The sequence below is a fragment of the Parus major genome, chromosome 2, assembly GCF_001522545.3.
Source record: "Parus major isolate Abel chromosome 2, Parus_major1.1, whole genome shotgun sequence".
Taxonomy (NCBI): domain Eukaryota; kingdom Metazoa; phylum Chordata; class Aves; order Passeriformes; family Paridae; genus Parus; species Parus major.
The window spans coordinates 149,994,633-150,012,689 of record NC_031769.1 but is presented as its reverse complement, the minus strand read 5'-3'; the positions used below and the strand labels follow the sequence as shown (position 1 = coordinate 150,012,689).

Here is an 18,057-nt window from a genome sequence, read left to right as displayed (position 1 = left end):
TTTAACTATTTGGAAAGTTATTATTAGAAGCAATCAAAAGAATCAGTGTTACAAGGCAGATGTACCCCTTCACAGATGTTATATGTCAAAATTAAGGTACAGGATGTAGTTTGGAAGACAAGTGACGTCCCAAGGCGAAAACTACTTTGAAATGGACAAAATTAGAATGACTTTAGGCATTGGGCCTGAAGTTCATCAAATGTAAGGCTAATTAGTAGACTTACATAGCACAATGCTTAGTACGTACGCACAAACCCGTGCGGTTTTCCAAAGGACAACGAGGATGAGTGTAAGCCTTCGTCCAAAGACCACCAAAAGCAGACTGAAGACCCCCGAACAACAAGTGAGGCATGCACCATGAGGAATAGTGACATAAAGTCAGAAAATCAGAAATAGGAGGAAACTTATGAGAAACATTAATGAATATGTATAAGCATACAGCATATAAGGTTAGTTTGAATTGTTTTGTTTTGTATGTGAAGCAGGGTGAGAAACCCCCTCTGTACCCCGGTCAGTTTTGTACGTGAGGTGGGGTGATGAGCCCTCCCCGTACCCTGGTCGGTTTTGCTTATGCTTTAATCATACTTAATTACTGGCAAATTACATATATAAATTGTATTTTTTTTATTAAATTGTATTTTACTAAATTGTATTCTTTTATATCAAATTACTATACAATTTACTAAATTGTATTAATTTTTAATTAAACTGCTGTTAAGTCAAAGGACCTAGTTGTCAAAATTCTAATTTCATTTCTAACATCAGACATTTATGGTGAAAGCTTTCCGTGGGAATCTTGAGTGTTTCTGTCTTCTCCAAACACTTCAGTTCCTTGTGGTTGCACATTGCATTTGCAGACTCCAGTTATAAGCTCTGTTCTCCATTAGTGTTAGTAATTCCCAAAACTCACACAGATTAAGCTTTCAATCAAGGTAAAAGCAGTCAAAATACTTCTCAAAAGTAGAAAGAAGACTGTTCAAGTCTCTGCTGTCCTATTTGACTGAAAGAGCAAGTTACTTAAATAATGGATTTATTAAAATACACTTAAAATGAATTTATGTAGGAAGTGGACTAGTTCATTTTTCATTTAATCTACTGAGTGAATTGGGACATGCAGTGTCATTCTAAGTCTATTTTGTGAATTGCAAAGCTCAACTTCACCTTGAGAAGAACAGAAAAATAAAAAGTCTTAATGAAAAGTTGCAGTAAATATTCTTAGCATGAAAACAGTATTGTAGTACTGCCAACTGGTTTTGGATGAAGGGATAGCAAAGAAAACCAGCTGTGATTGAGACTTGCATGTGTTTTCAGAGGCTGCAAAAACACCTGACAGGAGCCAGACACGAGTTTTAATACCCACTGCATAACCCTGCAGTGTCCTGCAAGTCTTTTGTAGAAAGTGCTAATTTTAAAAAGTAGTATTGAAAGGACTTCCCAGCCATCTGCAGGGTTTTTTGATAATAGGAAGTCAAATGGAGGAACTTTGGAGCATAGATACTTACAAATGTTCTGTTGAAGAATGAAGTATAGGGAGATGAGAGCTCATGCCTCATTTTGATGGTGATGTTGGAAATAAAAAGGGAAGTCCTAGCGCTATGCTCTGGTTTTGCAAATGTCTACCTTTGTGGACCTGAACTAAAAGTGAGGCCAGGAAATTCTGAGGAACAAGGGTAGCTTCAAATTGTTTTCTCTGTGAAGAAACTATGAACACAGACTGGAGCAGACTGATTTCTGTGGACTGTTTGAAAGGAGCTTGGAGGATTGGATCTGTCCAAAATCTCAACTGGAAAGAATTTAATATGAAACAAGAATTACAGAGTTTATGGTTGCTGCAGTACAGAACTAACCAAATATCTGCCAGAAGTCTTTTAGAAACCTTCTTAGCCATGTTCTAGGAACGAGGGGCTTAGAAACATGGCTTTGTTCTTCTGTCTAACTGATGGGAGGGACTAAAGTTCTAAGGTATTTTCAGTGCTTTGTCTTGACTTGGTAGAGAAGTGTGTAATGTGTCAGCTAAGTCAGCTGAAGAAAGCACAGGTTATGCTGGCAGACAGGCAGGGCTTTTATTTTGCAGATGGCTTCTGTCTGGCAATTCGGATTATAGGTGCAGTGCAAGTAATTTAACTGCTAGGTGTTCAATTTCGTAAGAGTGAACAGCATTTATCCTTACTTCTAGGAATTTCTTCACAGAAACTGTTTTTGATATAACTGTAGAGAACATGATCCAAAGCTTAATTTCCTGCAGAAGTGTTTTTTCATTTGAATCCTGTTACTGTCCCACTCTTTGAGCTGCATGTTATTTTTGTCTTGGTTCAGTTGCTGCTTTTGTCCAGCAGTTCACGACTTGTCAGATCAGGGTGAAAAGGCACCTTGCACTCTACTGTGTAGCACTCCTGAGGTCTGGTTGTGACGTGTTCCTTTTGGACGTACCTTGAACATGTAGGAAAGGCAAAGGATGATGCAAATGCAATAGAAACAAATTTCTTGAAGGAGTCATAAGTGAAAATATGAATATTCATAAAAGACTAAGAGAGAAGGCATGGTATTTACTTCCACAAGTTTTCATTTGAAGAAGATACCCTTGGAGACCAGCAGTACCTGACACTGTATATCTGCAACAGCTATGAGTGAGGGATGCAGGATTTAAATTTTGGATAATAATAACACGCTGATGTTAGAAATTAACGTTACGAGATCAGGATGTATCCTTGTCACAGTAAGTGTTATACCAGAGTTAGGTCACAGGAATAAAAATGCTTCTGCTTTATAATGAATTAAGCAATTTTAATTATTTGAAGTGTTGAATATACTTCGTCTATAATATAATAATATAATGTTATCTATTATATATATTGTATATTGTATATTATATATTATAATATATAATATATATTATATATAATAATATGTATTTTATAATATATATATAATATATTCAATAATATAATTCAAATATTGAAGTATTTGAATTTGGTTCAGTGCCTACACTGTCACACTCAGCATGTGTTCTGAGTTTGGACAGTCTGGTTCGATGCAGACATTTCAAATCCTGAAGTTTTATTTACACGTGAAAACGAGAAAGTGAGAAGAGGATAGAATATTTAAAATAGTACAGATAGCGAAAACTGCATATTGATCAAGTTTTTGGTTTTTCACTCTTCTCTTAATATTGTTATGGTAGTGTTTAAAAAATGGTCCTGAAATGGGGAGAGGTGAACTTCTTCTTGAAACAGCATGTATAAACTCCATCCATGCATCCAGTGCATCACAGTCTATTCAAATAATCTTAGGGCTCTGAAATTTATTATACTTTTTAAGTTTGAAGGCTGGAATACTGCTCTTACTTCACTGCTTTGTGTCACCTGTAATGTCACCTTTTTCAGGAGATTAAGTGAGGTAAATGCCAATGGCTAGCTTTTTAGTATATTTTTAGTATCTGCAATGAAATAGGAACCATCGTGTAAAGGAATACCATTTTATATTGCAAGATAAGCAGAAAAACTCTGGATACTAACCTCAAATATACTGCTTTTATAACTTTGTTTTGTTTTTAAGTCCTTGAATAGCAATAGCTATGCTCCTGACCGGTCTTACTAAAATTTCAAACAATGTTAAAATATTCAGACATTGATAGTTACTGTTCCAATATACACTATACAGTTTTAACTGTCTCCTATAATCGAGTCTCAAACCTTGAAAAAGAAAATGAATGCTTGTGTTTTTAAAAATAAAATAATATAAGGAGTTCCAGGAGTAGAAGATCAAAACCTAAATTGTGGGGAAATTAGTGATCTGATATTGAAAAAGCTCCTAAATTGTTTTGACTTTGATTTTTCTTACAGTTTGACAAGCTGTAGCATTTATCTGACAACAACAAATGAAAGCAGTGATTTCAAGATACATAAAAATAGATCTGGCCTGAATGATTGGTGCTTCATATCCCTGTGTTTGCACTGTCAGATGCACTTGTACCAAGCTTTGTGCTGTTTAAAAATATTGAAATATTTTGAAGTAAACCGCAATGCATATTAATTCATGGTTCTCAACACTTTGTTGGCCGTGCAGGCTGTTATTAGCATTCTCTCATTTTTCACTGCTGAGTTGTGTATAGTATTGAGAGTGAACTACAAGGATGATTTTTTTCCCAATAATCTCACGCAGAGACTGTTAAACTTTAGGAATGTTACTAGTAATTTTTAGAGAATTACAGAAACACCATCAGTGACTGAGAATCTTTTTAGCCTTAGTAAACAGAGTATGTACCATACAAAAACTCTACAAAATGCATGCTTAAGCTATTATGCATGAAATGCAGGTGTTTGCTGACATCCTTGCACATTTACAATGCTGTTTATGTGTGAAAGGTGCAAGGACCAACTCAAGAACTTTTCTTTCTTTGCCTAAAGTCGTAAATGTATTGTTTACAAACATCTGGAAAAAAGGCTGTAACATATGCTATTTGTCTTAGTTACATAATGCAAACTCCTAGCTTTTCTTTTTTGCAAGATTTTTCTTGTTATCTGTGGAGGAAGAATCACTACTGTACTGAATTCAGATCCTTGGTATTCTGCTGGCTGGTATGTGTCTTGTGTAATTTACTACGTAGTGGATTTAGAGCTCTGAAGAGATCTATTTTCCTGTCCTTTTTCTTCTGAAGTTGCAGATCATTCCAAAAGAACCACTGGAACTTCCATCCAAAATGTAGAATATGTATATGTATAGAATGTGTAGAATAGCAACAGAAAATACTTTTTTCACTTCTAAATTTACAATTAAAATAATCGTGTGTATCTGTATTAATAAAATAATCGTTTGTATCTGTATTAATGATATAGTCATCACTATACAGGATTAATTGTAGAGAGAATAAAGCCATTGCAAGTGCCCGAGCCCGCCCTGCTGCACAGTTGGTGACAAGTATCTTCTGCATTTCCGTATGGAAAATGCGTTTGTCCTGCACAAACAGCACTTGCGGGTCGGGTACCCGAAGGCGAATAGAAAATAGAAAATAGAAAATAGAAAATAGAAAATAGAAAATAGAAAATAGAAAATAGAAAATAGAAAATAGAAAATAGAATAGAATAGAATAGAATAGAATAGAATAGAATAGAATAGAATAGAATAGAATAGAATAGAATAGAATAGAATAATAAACCACATGAAACAATAAAAAACCCAGGCGCTTTTAAATCCTGTTCCTGGCTCCCGGGCCTGTCAATCCTCTGCCGGGGCACCGCCCCCGGCGAGGCCCCGCCTCGTCAAGATGTCGCCGGCAGAGCCCGGGCGGTTTTTCTGCACGGCGGGCCGCGGGCTGGAGCCCTTCCTCGCCCGGGAGGTGCAGGCGCGGCTCGGCGCCACGGAGGTGAGCGGGGAGCCGGTGCCCGCCCGGGCGGTCCGGTCCGGGTGAGCGGTGAGTGGGGCGGTGCCGGTGCCCGCCCGGCCNAGCCCGGCGAGCAGGGCCGGGGCTGGGCCGCCGCCCGTGCGGGGGGCGCCGCGGGGCTGGTCGGGGTCGGAAGGGCTCCGCACCGCGGGCCGGGGACCGTCACCCTTAAGGAGCTGGGGCGGGGTGCGGCAGAATTCCCCGGTCCGACGGCTGTTCTCCCCGGAGGTGGACTGCGTCGCGGGAAAAGTGTTCTTCAGGGCGGCGGCGGGGCCGGGCGAGCTGCGGAAGCTGCGGTCGGGGGAGCGCCTGTTCCTGCTGCTGAAGAAGCACGGCCCGCTGCCGGTGACCAGGAATAGAGGTACGGCCCGGACACGGGCTGCGCGGGAACGGAAGCCTCCGTTTGAGCCCTCATTATAAAAGTCGAGGTGTTCAGTTTTTTACTTGTGGCTGTAGTTCTAATATAGTAATCGATTCTGAAGTGTCTTCCGTCCATGTATGTTTTCAACGTTTTTTAATATGAAAAGTGCTTTTAAATTGTTTTCAGTAGCTACCTTCTAACCTGCATTCTGCTGGCACTGAATGTATATTTATATTTTTGAGACTCTCTCCCCGGTCTGGTCCCAAAAAAGAGAACGACACTCCACTCGAAAACCAAAGTTCAGTTCTAGATCTCTTGGGTTTAACAGTAGGTCTTTTTTTCTATTAAAAAGAGTGAATCCCCACCTATATCTTGTGTCAGTTTACTGTTGAGTACACAGCTTCCTTCTAAGTCTCAGCTACTTGGGTCATCCTCTCTGTCAGTGTTGGAATGAGAATTTCAGGTTAGATGGATTGGTATCTGCCTCCTGGTGGGTTTTTATTTGGGAGATTACCTTCACTTTTGAGAATGAAATTTGATCATGATTCTAAAATTTTAAGTGATAACTATAAAGACCTTTATTTTTTTTTCTTGACCAGCTTTGAACTATTTAAGTGAATTGGCCTCTCTGTTCCTTGTGCCTCTCTTGTAGCTAGCTGCAAGACTGCCCACATGTGTCAGGATTGAAGGCAAAGTGATGAATGGGAAGCAGAAATTTTCTTTCTCAAAGAATAAATTTGTTTTTGTCTGAGATGACTCAAAGTAATTCATGTTTGTATCTGTCTTTCAATTCTGGAAAGTGTCCTGCATCCCTTAATCCTGGGCCAAGTGCTTTCTGGGGGGGATGGCATGGTCCCATCTCCCATGGTGAGAGTCTCAAATGGTCTGGTTTTCTACAGCTGTTGATTTCCTGTGCAGAATTCAAAGCTTGCGTGATTTAATCTTGCTTGGGCAGAGCTTGTAATCAGAGGGATGCCTGTGTGGCTTCTGGTGGGTGCTGAGAGCTCAGCTGTGCCTGTGGTGTCAGCTGCTGGTTTTTGGATTCACACATTAATGAAATCAGAACACAGTTGCTGTTAACAGCTGTTCTCAGTTTGTAGGGAAGTGAAATGCTGAGGCTGAAGTACTTAACCCAAATCTGCTTTTTTCTTCCAGGGAAAATGCTTCATGAAATTAAAAGCTTTGTCACTGAGGAACCAGAATACTGGCTGGATATTATCTCTGTTTGGAGAAAGCTTCATGGACACGAGAGGAAAACAAATGATGTCTCTGAAGAAAAGTCATTGCCTCTGAAGAGAAATTCAGAAGAGACAAATACTGCAAGTAAAAGGCAAAAAACAGAACAAGTGAGAGCAGTTATGTCTGAGGTATGCCAGGCGGAAGCTGGAGAGAAGACCTGTGTGGCACCGGAGAGAATGAGCGGTCAGGAGTGCTGTATTGAGAGCAAGACTTCCTCAGAATTCCCTTCCAAAGGCAGTGGGGAGAATCCCACTGCCAATGAGGAGCTTAGCTTCAGTTTCAGAGTGTCTTGTCGTTGTAGTGGAGCGATTGCCAAAATACTTACTTCACAGGTATGCTGATGTATCTGTGTTTTAAAAGAACTCAGCAAAGGTAAACAGAGATATGTAGTTTGTCATTTCAGCTGTGTTGTGTGTTCTGGAATAACAAACTGATGTAAGCTTTCTCTGTATTTTCTCAAAAAGCCCTTAATCTGCATTCACCTTAAACAAGTGAAAATACAAATGTTGTTTTTCATTTTTGTGCACTATTACCCTTAGTGTTTTTCAACACTCCTTTTACTGAGGATAAGCAAAAAGAGTTTGAGGTTTCTGGGCCTGTGGAGGCAAAGGAGTGATGGAATAAGTTTACAGCTACTTACAGGGCCATTGCAAGGACCATGGAGCCAGGCTTCTCTCAGCTGTGGCATGCAGTCTAGAAGAAGGGATAAAAGCCAGAACTTGCAGCTTCAGTTGCCTCTGGTTGGGCACTGGGGAGAACTTGTTCTTCAGGAATGCAAGCCTGGGATGGGTCTTGGGAGAAGTGGAGCTTGGTCCTTGGAAAAGAATAGTGACATACAGACCTCCAGGATTGCGTTTGATCCAGCCCTTTTCCCATCTGTGCAGATGGGAAATTTTCTCTCACTTAAAGGTAACAATTTGGATTTGGAAAGCTAGTACCTTGGTGAGGTGAGACACATGAGCCTCCCTACAAAGGTGTTTGACTAAATTTGTCAAACTATGTTTGAACATACAATCTGAAGGTAATCAGAGCTTTCTGTATGTAATGAAAATGTTAAAACTGTGAGTTATAGTTGTGCATTTGTAGGTTTTCTGTTGGATAATCTGCCTTAGAGCCATTGGAAGTATTTGCATGTGATTAAGAATTGCAAAATGGTGGCAATCACAGAATATTCTGAGTTGGAAGGGATCCACAAGGATCAAGTCCAACTCAAGTGAATATTTTGCTGCGACTTGGTCAGGACTTGAACTTTAGCCTCTCTCGCTCCAGTTAAACGTTGGTTGTTTGCCATGTGGCATGTTTGCTTTGCCCCCCACTCCCTTGATGTGCCCTGTTGTGCCTCTTCCAGTGTGAATTGCGTGGATATTTCTTTTCCCTTTGAGGGTTGTGCATCCAAGGCTGTGATCTACAGTTCCCGAATTCTGTGGTTTTTTATTGCCTGTGACTGTTCTTTCCCCTTGTAGGAGATTGGAAAAGCCGTTGGCATCGCACTTGTGAAGCAGTGTGGGTGGCATGCTGACCTGCGGGACCCTGACCTGGAGGTAGTGGTACTTGTCTGCCTGTTGATGCTTCCAGAATCACCCCTGAACCTTGGCACGTGGGACTGCAGCCTCCCCCTGCTGGTCTTTCTGCCCCTGAATTTACCTGTAAATCAACTGGAAGCACTGAGCAAAGCACGTGTGCTGCCCCTGTGTGTGTGTGGTTTTCAGAGCTCTGGAATAAACACCAGCCTGGCTGCTTGGGCCTGCATGGGAGGGGAAGGATCCATACAGCAGGTGTTTCAGGATCCAGCACCCTTACAGACTGCTGGACTCTGTAAAAATGGAAATCACCTGAGTCATGGGGCATCTGTGGCCTCTGGAGGGGAAGTAAGCAAGCAGCAAGGGCATGATTTCAAGGAGCTAGATTTAAGAATGCCATTTGTGGAAGAGCCTCCCCCGGGCCTTGTGTGTGACAAACAGCTGGCTTAGTGTACCCTTGCTGGTGCAGCTGCCTGGAGACCTTCCAGTGGACTCCTTGCTCTTGACGAGCTGCTTCTCCATCCCTGCACTTGACTTGTGGATGTTGCTCTCAGCACTCATGCTGAGAGATCTGAGACTTGTAGAAAATCTTGAGTTCATTTACTGGCACTGCTTTTCCCACACTGAGCATTATGTGCAGGTTTGTTGAGGCTCATCTGTTCTTGTCCAGATTTTTGCTCTGAAACTGTTCAGATGCTGAGGGACTAGGATTTTTCAACAGCATGATGTGCTTTCTCGGGGCAGGGATTGCAGTCATGCAAAACCTGCTGGGGAGCTCAGTCTTCTTTTGGTATGCTCTCTGTGGGACAGCAGAACAATTTCTTCTAGCTGCCTACATTTCTGGAAGGATTACTTATACATGACTTCTATGAAAATTTCCCCTTAGTGGCACTAGTGGGGGTAATGGTGGGGTTAGTTGTTGTTGTTGTTTGTTTTGGGTTTTTTGTTTGTTGGGGTTTGGGGTTTTTTGATTTTTTTTGTATGTTTTTGTTTGTTTTTTTGGTTTTTTTTTTGTTTGGTTGGTGCTTTTTTCATCTTTATTTATTTATTTAGTTGCTAGTATACCGTGAATAATATTCTCCCACTTGTAGTAAATGGATTTATAAATAAAAAATCCCATGCTGTTTTAAGGAAAAATAGGTCCCCTTATAATTTCAAGTGCTTGCTTGAATTTATTGCTGATGGATTCCTGGCTGACAAAATCCCCTTCAGCTTGCTTAAGCATTAAATCATCTTTAAATTGGCAATCAGATTATCTAGTGGGATTTCTTCCAATTGTTATTGTTTATAGTATGCATTTTTGTTCTTAAAAACTTGCAGAAGCATCTGTGTCTGGTTTAAATGAATTAAAGCTATTGTCGTGTCAGTTTGAGACTTCAAAATGTCGGGGTTGCTTTTTTCCTCTTTTAGATCTTTGTACATCTTAATGACATTCACTCTGTGGTGGGGATTCCTCTTTTCAGGTAAGCATTCTCCCCACCAGATTTGTCGTGGCAGTATCAGAACAGATTTGTAAATCTTGCTGTCCACCATGAGTATTTCTCTTCTGGTTTGATAATCACTGGTTGTCAAACTGGTCTTGTCATCTGCCTGGGTTTTAAATGAACACACAGACCAGACTTTGCAGTGAGTTATAATTAAAAGCAGACTTCTCTGTCCTTCAGTAGATCTGTCCAGTTCATTTATTCTTTGACATTATGTGGGCTTTTCTAGGTGGTTCTGCTGATGTTTTAGTTAATTTTTTTGTTTGATTTTTTGCTGTCTGCAGGCTTCCATTGGCAAACAGAGAGTATATCCAAACAGCAGGACTGCGGTCAACAGTCGCATGGGCCATGGCATCTCTGGCTGAAATCAGTGTCAGTGAATGTTCCTTGCAAAGAAATGGAGTCCTGAATGAATGAGAGGGGGTGCTGCTCATCGGGGCTGGAGCTGGATGCTGTGAAGGAGAGTGGTGATTTTAATGCCCCATTCTCTAGTGCATGTGGACAGGATCTGCCATGCCTGTGATGAGAGTGTGCTGTCACCTGCCGTTCAGCCAGGTGTCTGCTGTAATTCCAGGTGCTCCTCAGCAGAGCTGTTAATTCTTGTACAGATACATGTCTAAGTAGCAGCATGTTTTTCACTGACCAGAGACAATATGAAACCTTGTTTGGTGTTGTTTTCCAAGGAAATGAGACATTCTTTTCACAGATGAATTTGGTACCAATATCTGTCTGCAGACCACTTGTAGTATTTCCTCCTGAATGTCACCTCAGGGCTGTCTGTAGTGAAGCTGTTGGTGCTTTTTACTATGTTCCCTTACAAGGGAGTTTGGCCTGAGATTACCAGTGATTATTGTTGACCTGTGCTGGACTGGGTGGGATTATGTACATGCCTCTGTAAGCTTTGTCCTGTGTCTGTCTTGCTTGGGACGCAGTAACCCCTCTGTTTTTGTAGGCTGGTGCCTTTGTGCTGGATCCCATGTGTGGGCTAGGAATGATACTGCTGGAGGCTGCCAAAGAATGGCCTGTAAGTATCCCAGTCACAGCTGGCTGGACCTTTGCAGGCAAACTGCTAGTTGTGATACAGGGTTTTCTTTCTACTGGTTAGGCCAAAGTCCATTGCTGGAAAGGTGAAAAAAAACCCCAATCTTTCTAGGCAGCTGCTAAAAGTAATTTAGTGCAAACGTTCCTGCAAATGAATGTCTTGCAGGCTGGTGCAGCTGTTGATTCACACTGCAGGGTTTGTGAGAGGCAACCACAGACTCCTAAATCTTTCTGAGCTTATTCTGGGTTTGGAGGAGTTGTTGTGATGGGACCGTCCATCAGTGTTAGAGGCAGTGGGGCTGGCTGTACCTAGCTGCTGTCTTGCTGTTAGGACATGCTCTTGATATTTCTGTAACTTCAAGTGTCTTGAGTAGACCAGAACATTAAAGGAATGAAGACAGCACATACTTCATCTGTTTCTCCATCCTCTGGATTGCTCTGGATCCTCTGGTTGCTCTGTATAACAATAGCAGATATCCCAGAAAGGGGGTCGTCTTGCAGGAGCTGTGCAGCAAGGCAGTTCTGAGAAGGGTTCATAAAACAAATAACCCAAGTGTTAACAAAAGTGCTTTCCTCTTTCTCTCTGAACAGGAAGCCTATTACTGGGGTGCTGATATAAGTGATTCGCAGTTAGAAGGTGCAGATGGGAATATTAGAACTGCAGGCTTAATGGATAAGATTGAGTTGCTTAAAGCTTCTGTGAAAGGTATGTCTGCAGGCTTTCCAAGTGAATCTTTTTTGTGTTTCTGGGATTCTACAGGAAATGTAGGTTCTCTCGAGGTGATATATTTTAGAGCTAACTCCCAACAAATAGCTGGGTGGTGACTCTGTAGTGCTTGTAAAGGGATAAGTATTTGTTCTTCCTCCCTGCTGCCTGCACCTGGGAACTTTGGTAAGAATGAAGTCAGCAGAAGACAATAAAAATTATAATTGTCTGGCGTGGACAGTAGTAGTCTCTCTTAATGGTAAATGTGTGGGTACCACAAAGAGTAGGTACATGAGTGAGAGTTCCAGCCAGGAGAAATCCAAATAAAATGCAGCCTGAAACTTAAATTGACCAGGTGAGCAATGGTGAGGACTCATTAAGATAAGCTGAATTGTTCATGTTTTGCAGTTGGTGTATTTTGAATGATGATGCCGTTGTCCTGTAAGAGGGAATCTGTTTGCTCTTAATTCACAAGCTAGTCTGTAGAGAAGGTAATAAATTCATGACCTTATTCTGGACCTCAAAGTCTGAGAGTAAATTATCCCTATATGAAATTCATGACAGGCAAGCTGGCTGTTTTCCCTTGTGCATGAGTGATGGAGTTTGCATATTTTTTTACCTTGTAGTATTTATTTTTTACTGGAATGATAAGAAATATTCTTTTTTTTTTAATAAAAAGGTAGGTTTATTTCTCACTTAAAAGCCATGTTTGATTTCTAGGATAATGGAAGGTACTTACATGTCAGGTTTTCTAAACTGAACAAACAGTTTGGTGTCTTCATTACTGGTCAGAAGCTGTTATTTCTGCATGTCTTGAACAGGACTGTAGGTGACATCCTTTCATTTGGAGATAAAATTGATACCCAGTTGTTGTGCTGCAAATGTTGGCCCAAGAATGGTCTGGGAAACATCTCCAGCTAGCTCTAGCAAAGTTGGCGTAGAATCGAGGAGGGACTGTTGGAGGTCTTCAGTCCTGTTGTCTGCTCAGGGCCTTGACCGGTCAGTTTTGAGCACCCTGAGGGATGGAGGACCCACAGGATCTCAGGAGGGATCTCAGCCTGGCCTGCACAGCCTGGCATGTGGCCAGCCTTCATCACCACAGGCTCAGGGCTGCATCTTCCTCAGGAGAACTGACCTTTGCTCTGATGCAGAAACTTTAAGGCAACAATTCAAAGACACTAGCTGGCAGATTCCAGGTGATTCTGGCTGTAACCAGATTTCTGGGGGGAGAAAAGGGGAATGGAGAGGAATTTGATGTGGTTCCTTGCCATTTATACATACATACTTGAGTGTTTGCACTAAGTGCTCACAAACTCAGCTCTTCTTCTGTGTTTCGCTAAATTATTTTCATGTTTAAGATGTACTGTGTGTTGAGACACAGCAGTTAATTTGGACCCATGTGGTGCCCTATAGGAGAGTCTTTCTGCAGGGGCAGACCTCATCAGGACCAGGGAATCTGCAAACTAAATGATGCTGTCATGCGTTTGTCTCCTCCCAGTCTGAAGAGGGGTGGTGGCTCCATAGTGTTGTTTGTGAGGGCAAGTGCAGAAGGACCTGTGAATCTGGGTGCATAACCCAAAAAGAGCTGTCAGGTAGTGTTGAAAGGGGAAGTGGTGACACAGCTGCTGTGCATTTTTTAGACAGAGAGATATAAAGACCTGCCTTTATTCTGCAGCGTTGCCATTGCCTTCTGAAAGCTTCGACAGTGTTATTTCAGATATTCCATTTGGGAAGAAGTTCAAGACCACAAATGATGCCCAGCTTCTAACAGATATTCTCCAGGAAATGGAGAGGTAGGTGTAGCCTTTGACATGTTTGGGGCTTGATGTAAGTGCCACAACGGTTTGTGATGTCAGCTTCAGCTTTGCTTTATTTCAAACAGTCTGCAGCTCTCTAGTCTGACCCTGTGCAGGCTGTGGAATTACATGTCCCTTAGAGACTGTTTACACGTCCCTTAGAGGCTGTTGTGTTGTGTCTTGCCAGCTGTGAGTGCCAATGGCAGTGCAGGCTGACAGGGAATGATCTTGTTCAAGCCATGCTCACAAATGCTCTTTGCAAGGCATGATGGTGAAGTATTTCTGAGCCACACTCAAAAGTGTGGCAGAAAAGAAAAAGAGGAGAGGCCTACCTGGACAAAGTTAAAGCATGGGCAGGTGTAATGTATAAGCTATAATCCTTTTTCAGCTGAGGCCTGCTTGTATAAAATCACAGGCTTTTCTCTTTTGAGGTCACGGCCAAGCTTTGACCAGCCTGCCTTGACAGGAAGGACTAGAAAAAGTGGGATGCATTTTCCTTGCTATCCAGGAGTATCTGACTAGTGACCTGGTCTGATTTTTAGGTGTGTCCTTTCATCTCTCACTATGTCGCTTTATGGCAGAGTTGAGCTAAGCTAAACTGCTGCTTCTAACAGACAGTTCAAGCCATCTTCCCCTCTGCTTCTTGCCTAAAAACAAGCCCTTTCTCTGGGACTGGTCTTCAGTGGGTGTTGATCTCACGAACCCAATGCAGGAAGGCGGTGGAGAGGGTGGGGAGTGGCTCCACAGATTGGTGTGCAGATCCTACTGGGCTTGTCTTCCAGCCTTACTTGCTCTATTGGCCCATCCTAAGCAAAATAGTCCCTTGGGAAGGTGGAGATGAGGAAGGGACCATTACCATGAGAGCCCCTGTTCAAGCTACTTGCTGTAAACTCAGTCGGGATAGTATTTTTTTTACCCCTCTTTCAAAGTCAAGTGTAATGTTTGGACATATATGTAGAAAAATTAATTACAAATAACGGTTAATTTTCCTCTACTTCCTGAGTTTAAAAGCTATTAAGGATCAGTGGAACAGGGAAAGGGCAGACACTTAAAGTTTCCAAAAGGAAGGGCCAGTTTCAGAATTACCCTACTAATCTGGGAAGCCCTTGCTGCACTGGGAGGCTGTTGCTTTGCAATTTCCAAAACCATAGGCTTGATGGGACCCTCAGTCCTTGAAAGAATGCTGAAGGGGGTAAAAAAATGAGTCCATCTTCCCTGCTAACCCAGTAGAAAGAACTGATAGCAGCAGAAATGTTTTGGAGTCAAGACAAGGCCCTGTTCTCCCATTTAGAAAGAGGTAAGAAGGTCTGGGATTTAAATTCCTTTTGGAGATGCAGCTCACTGAGTTGAGCTACGACACACTCAGATGTTTTACTGAATGCAGGTGGCATCTGAAGTGTCAGCAGTGTTGCATTCTGCACAGGCAAAGGGATGCCAGGAAGGATCAACACCTAACCTTTATTTTTCCTGTGATTGCCAGAGTGCTTCGTGTTGGGGGGACTCTGGTGTTGTTGCTGAGCCAGGAGCTCCGCAGACGCGTGGATGATTTGACCGCGCGTGCTGGAGGTGACTCTGCCGAAGCCTCTGCTGATGGTGCCAGCGGAGCAGCCCCTACACAAACCCCAAGTGTGGATGGGAATTTTTTCTCCTTGGCATTGAGTGGTGAAGAAGCTGTTCTCAGCAGATACTTGGGGTCTCTGGTGCCAGAGGGTGTCTATGCCGTTAGTCTGGGGAAGACTGATGCTTTCATACACAAATACAGAAAGGTGTCTGCTGCTGGGTCCTGGAAGCTGTCTGGCCCTGGGCTGAAGAGAACTTGAATCCTGACAGGCTTCAGGAGCAGCACTTGGTGGAACCTGATGATGCAGACAAACTCAGTGCCATCCATTAGATTAGATCACATTCTTTGGATGTCCTAAGGCACTGTGCTTTTCTTTCTCTGGTTTTTAGGAGACTACCAGCCAGTTCTGCTGTATTGTATACAGTGAAACAGGATATAGTATATTGTAATGAGGCAGTGTCCTCAAATCCTTGTTTAGGCAAAGCTGCTCAGTACTGGGAGGAGTTTCTGTGGGAGAAGAAGTCTTTATTTGCAAAACTGCAAATCCAGATGTGGTAGCCCATGATCTTTGGGCTGTCCACTCCAGCTATTAATTTTAAAGTAACATTTAAGCTATAGCTTTTTCTGTTCTAACTATTCTTAATGTTCAGATTGTTCTTAGGTAGAGGATAGGCAAAACCCTCTGAGGTGCTGAGAAGGGAGGAGAGAAGGAGAAAGAAGCAGCACTGACAGCTGGAGTTGCAACAAGTCCCAGGCCCTTGGGCCCTCTGTGTGTTCTGGGTCCTCCCTGCCCCTGCCTCTCTCTCCCACACAGTTGTGACACATTTCTTTTTTTCCCTGTATCTTTTCATTCTTCTGTCCTGTCAAAATAGGGTTTTTAGAACTGTATCAGCATTAAAGAGCCCAAGGCAATACTGAAATCACTCTCTCCTTTGGGTTTTAGCATCCTTTATACAAAGGCTAAGATAGCAAAAAACAAAAATCATTGCACATTTTCTGCGAGAACTAAACATAAAGACTTCTCACTGCATTCCTAAGCCATGTCAATCTGCAGGAAAATGAGGCCTTTTGGGAAGGGAAAATTAGGATAAAATATTAAGTACATTTCTGTATGATTCTGTGTCAAGTTTTGACTGAAGATACCTTAAAGAGCAGAGTTGGGTTTAAGAATGTTATTTTGTTGACTTCAGCACAGTTTATCTCAAATGTTTTTACTGAGAAAAGTATAAAATGGGACTATATTTGCATTTTCAAAGGCACTCTTCTGTCCTAAAATATCTTGTAGCTATTAATGTACATTTTTTTCAACTGTGTAGTCTACAATAAGACTTCCTTTTGAAACTCAGCAACATTTTGGAGTAAAGCAAACTGTTACATAAGGGTAGGGTTTGGGTTGGGGGTTTTTTGTTTGTTCTGGTTTTGTTTCATTTGGCTCGCTTTTTTAAACACTGAGCATATCAAAGAATAACATGTAATTGTTGTTTGAATTTGTTACTTTTTTAAAAACAATTACTTTGGACTCTGGTTAACTATATCTAGTGTGGTTCAGCATTCTTCAGCCATTGTGCTTACAAAAACATTTAGAAATGCCTTGGTGAAAATTTTTGCTTTGGTATTTTAGAAGAAACGAGCTTAGGCCACAGTGCTGTCCACATGCAGCTGTGAGACATTCGTTACCTTATCCATGAGATATGGAAGCATGGTTTTCAGTTGTCTTGCCAAGCTCTTTGTGCATATTGTAGTGCATTTACCTATGTCTTAGGTATTTTTGGTCCCTTTTTGGTTTTTTTGTATGAAAGCTGATTTTTCTAGTCTTGCAATACCAACAAAAAAGGAATGTAGATGGCACTTGCAGTGCTGTCACATTGACCCTCATTGTTTATATGTGCAGTATTTTTAGAGGCAATGAACTGATGTCATCAGTCTGTTGCTTTTTGAAGTTGTTTGATGTTTTGTGGTTTACAGTGATGAGACCTGAAAATAATGATGTGTGCCCTGTAGTCATAGTAACACTGAAAATTTTCCAGGTATACCCTCTAAGTTTCTTTGTTACTGAACTACAGACATATTTAAAAACTACCAAAAAAAAGCCTTTCTGTGGAAAAACACATACCAAAGAAACATGTGTGTGAAATTCTGAGACTTGCTGTAAGTGTAGATGAATTCTTCTGGAATCACTTGGACCATATATTATCATATATAGCTGTCATACAAAAATAATAGAGCTGTTCTTCACAAAATTCTTTTTTTATGATGAATGACAAGTAGAGTTTTTTTCTAGATTGTGGAGATTATTTGGGATAAAGAAATGGAAAGGCATGAGGGATGCTCCATGTTCTCTAGGGAATGCTTTAGGCACCCCATGCAGCTTCTGAACTGCCTCAGAAACTCAGAAACCTTCCAAAGCTGGAAGGGACAGGGAAGAAAATTCCAAGAGTGGCATGGGAAGTGCTTTCTCCCAGGTCTGGACAGCGCTGAGGTTGGAACGAGTTATAAATATTCCTTGTGCCTCTCATGTTGCCAGCCCAGGACTAAGTCTCCCTGAGCAGCTGCAGTTCCCTGCCTGTGGAGGGAGCAAGCCTGTGCTGGAGAGTGGGAGAAAGGTCCCTGCTGGTTGCTGTGTCCTCGGTGGGCAGAGAACTCTGACCTTAGTTGGTGAGTATTGATTGATCCTGCCTCCTTTTGACTGAGTTGTTCTAATGAGTCATCAGCAGGGACGGCTTTTAGCCAGCTTTTGTTCAGTTTCTTTTTCACAGATTTCTGGTTGTTTCGATGCTGACATCACCAAACCCTTAAGTCTGCTAAATTAGCCCTGAAAAGGTGCAACAAACCAATCCTGGGCCCATCCCCTGAAGCAGGAGGTCAAGATTTCACACTAGTCAGGCATTTCAGCCCTGCCTCCACTTTAACAATGCTTATATAAAACTAAATCTTCACCTCCATGAGGTACCTCACAACACCTGTCCATG

At 41.8% G+C, this 18,057-nt stretch overlaps 1 protein-coding gene across 5 annotated transcripts; it reads left to right on the top strand.

Moving 5' to 3' along the window:
• Window positions 1-5,124: 5,124 nt before the first annotated feature.
• Window positions 5,125-18,045, top strand: THUMPD2 (THUMP domain containing 2). 5 transcript variants are annotated; one of them, XM_033512499.1, is made up of 11 exons: window positions 5,127-5,362; window positions 5,609-5,741; window positions 6,897-7,312; window positions 7,623-7,889; window positions 8,444-8,521; window positions 9,911-9,963; window positions 10,269-10,356; window positions 10,937-11,008; window positions 11,617-11,731; window positions 13,407-13,524; window positions 15,008-18,045. In XM_033512499.1, the coding sequence occupies exons 1-11, from the start codon at window positions 5,264-5,266 to the stop codon at window positions 15,345-15,347; spliced, it is 1,779 nt and encodes a 592-aa protein (XP_033368390.1). In that variant the 5' UTR covers window positions 5,127-5,263; the 3' UTR covers window positions 15,348-18,045. The 5 variants fall into 5 exon arrangements, 4 of the variants coding, with proteins under 4 accessions (XP_033368389.1, XP_033368390.1, XP_015473571.1 ...); XR_004496274.1 differs by lacking the exon at window positions 7,623-7,889 and having other exon boundaries at window positions 5,134-5,362; window positions 8,444-8,524; window positions 15,008-17,743; window positions 17,831-18,045; XM_033512498.1 differs by lacking the exon at window positions 7,623-7,889 and having other exon boundaries at window positions 5,125-5,362; window positions 8,444-8,524; window positions 13,959-15,120.
• The last annotated feature ends 12 nt before the right edge of the window (window positions 18,046-18,057 follow it).

Coding starts and splice junctions, on each gene's coding strand:
- THUMPD2 (XM_033512499.1), top strand. CDS start 5,264: ATGTCGCCGGCAGAGCCCGGGCGGTTTTTCTGCACGGCGGGCCGCGGG. Junction 7,313..7,622: donor CCAAAATACTTACTTCACAG/GTATGCTGATGT, acceptor AGCTACTTACAG/GGCCATTGCAAGGACCATGG. Junction 11,732..13,406: donor GCTTAAAGCTTCTGTGAAAG/GTATGTCTGCAG, acceptor TTTATTCTGCAG/CGTTGCCATTGCCTTCTGAA.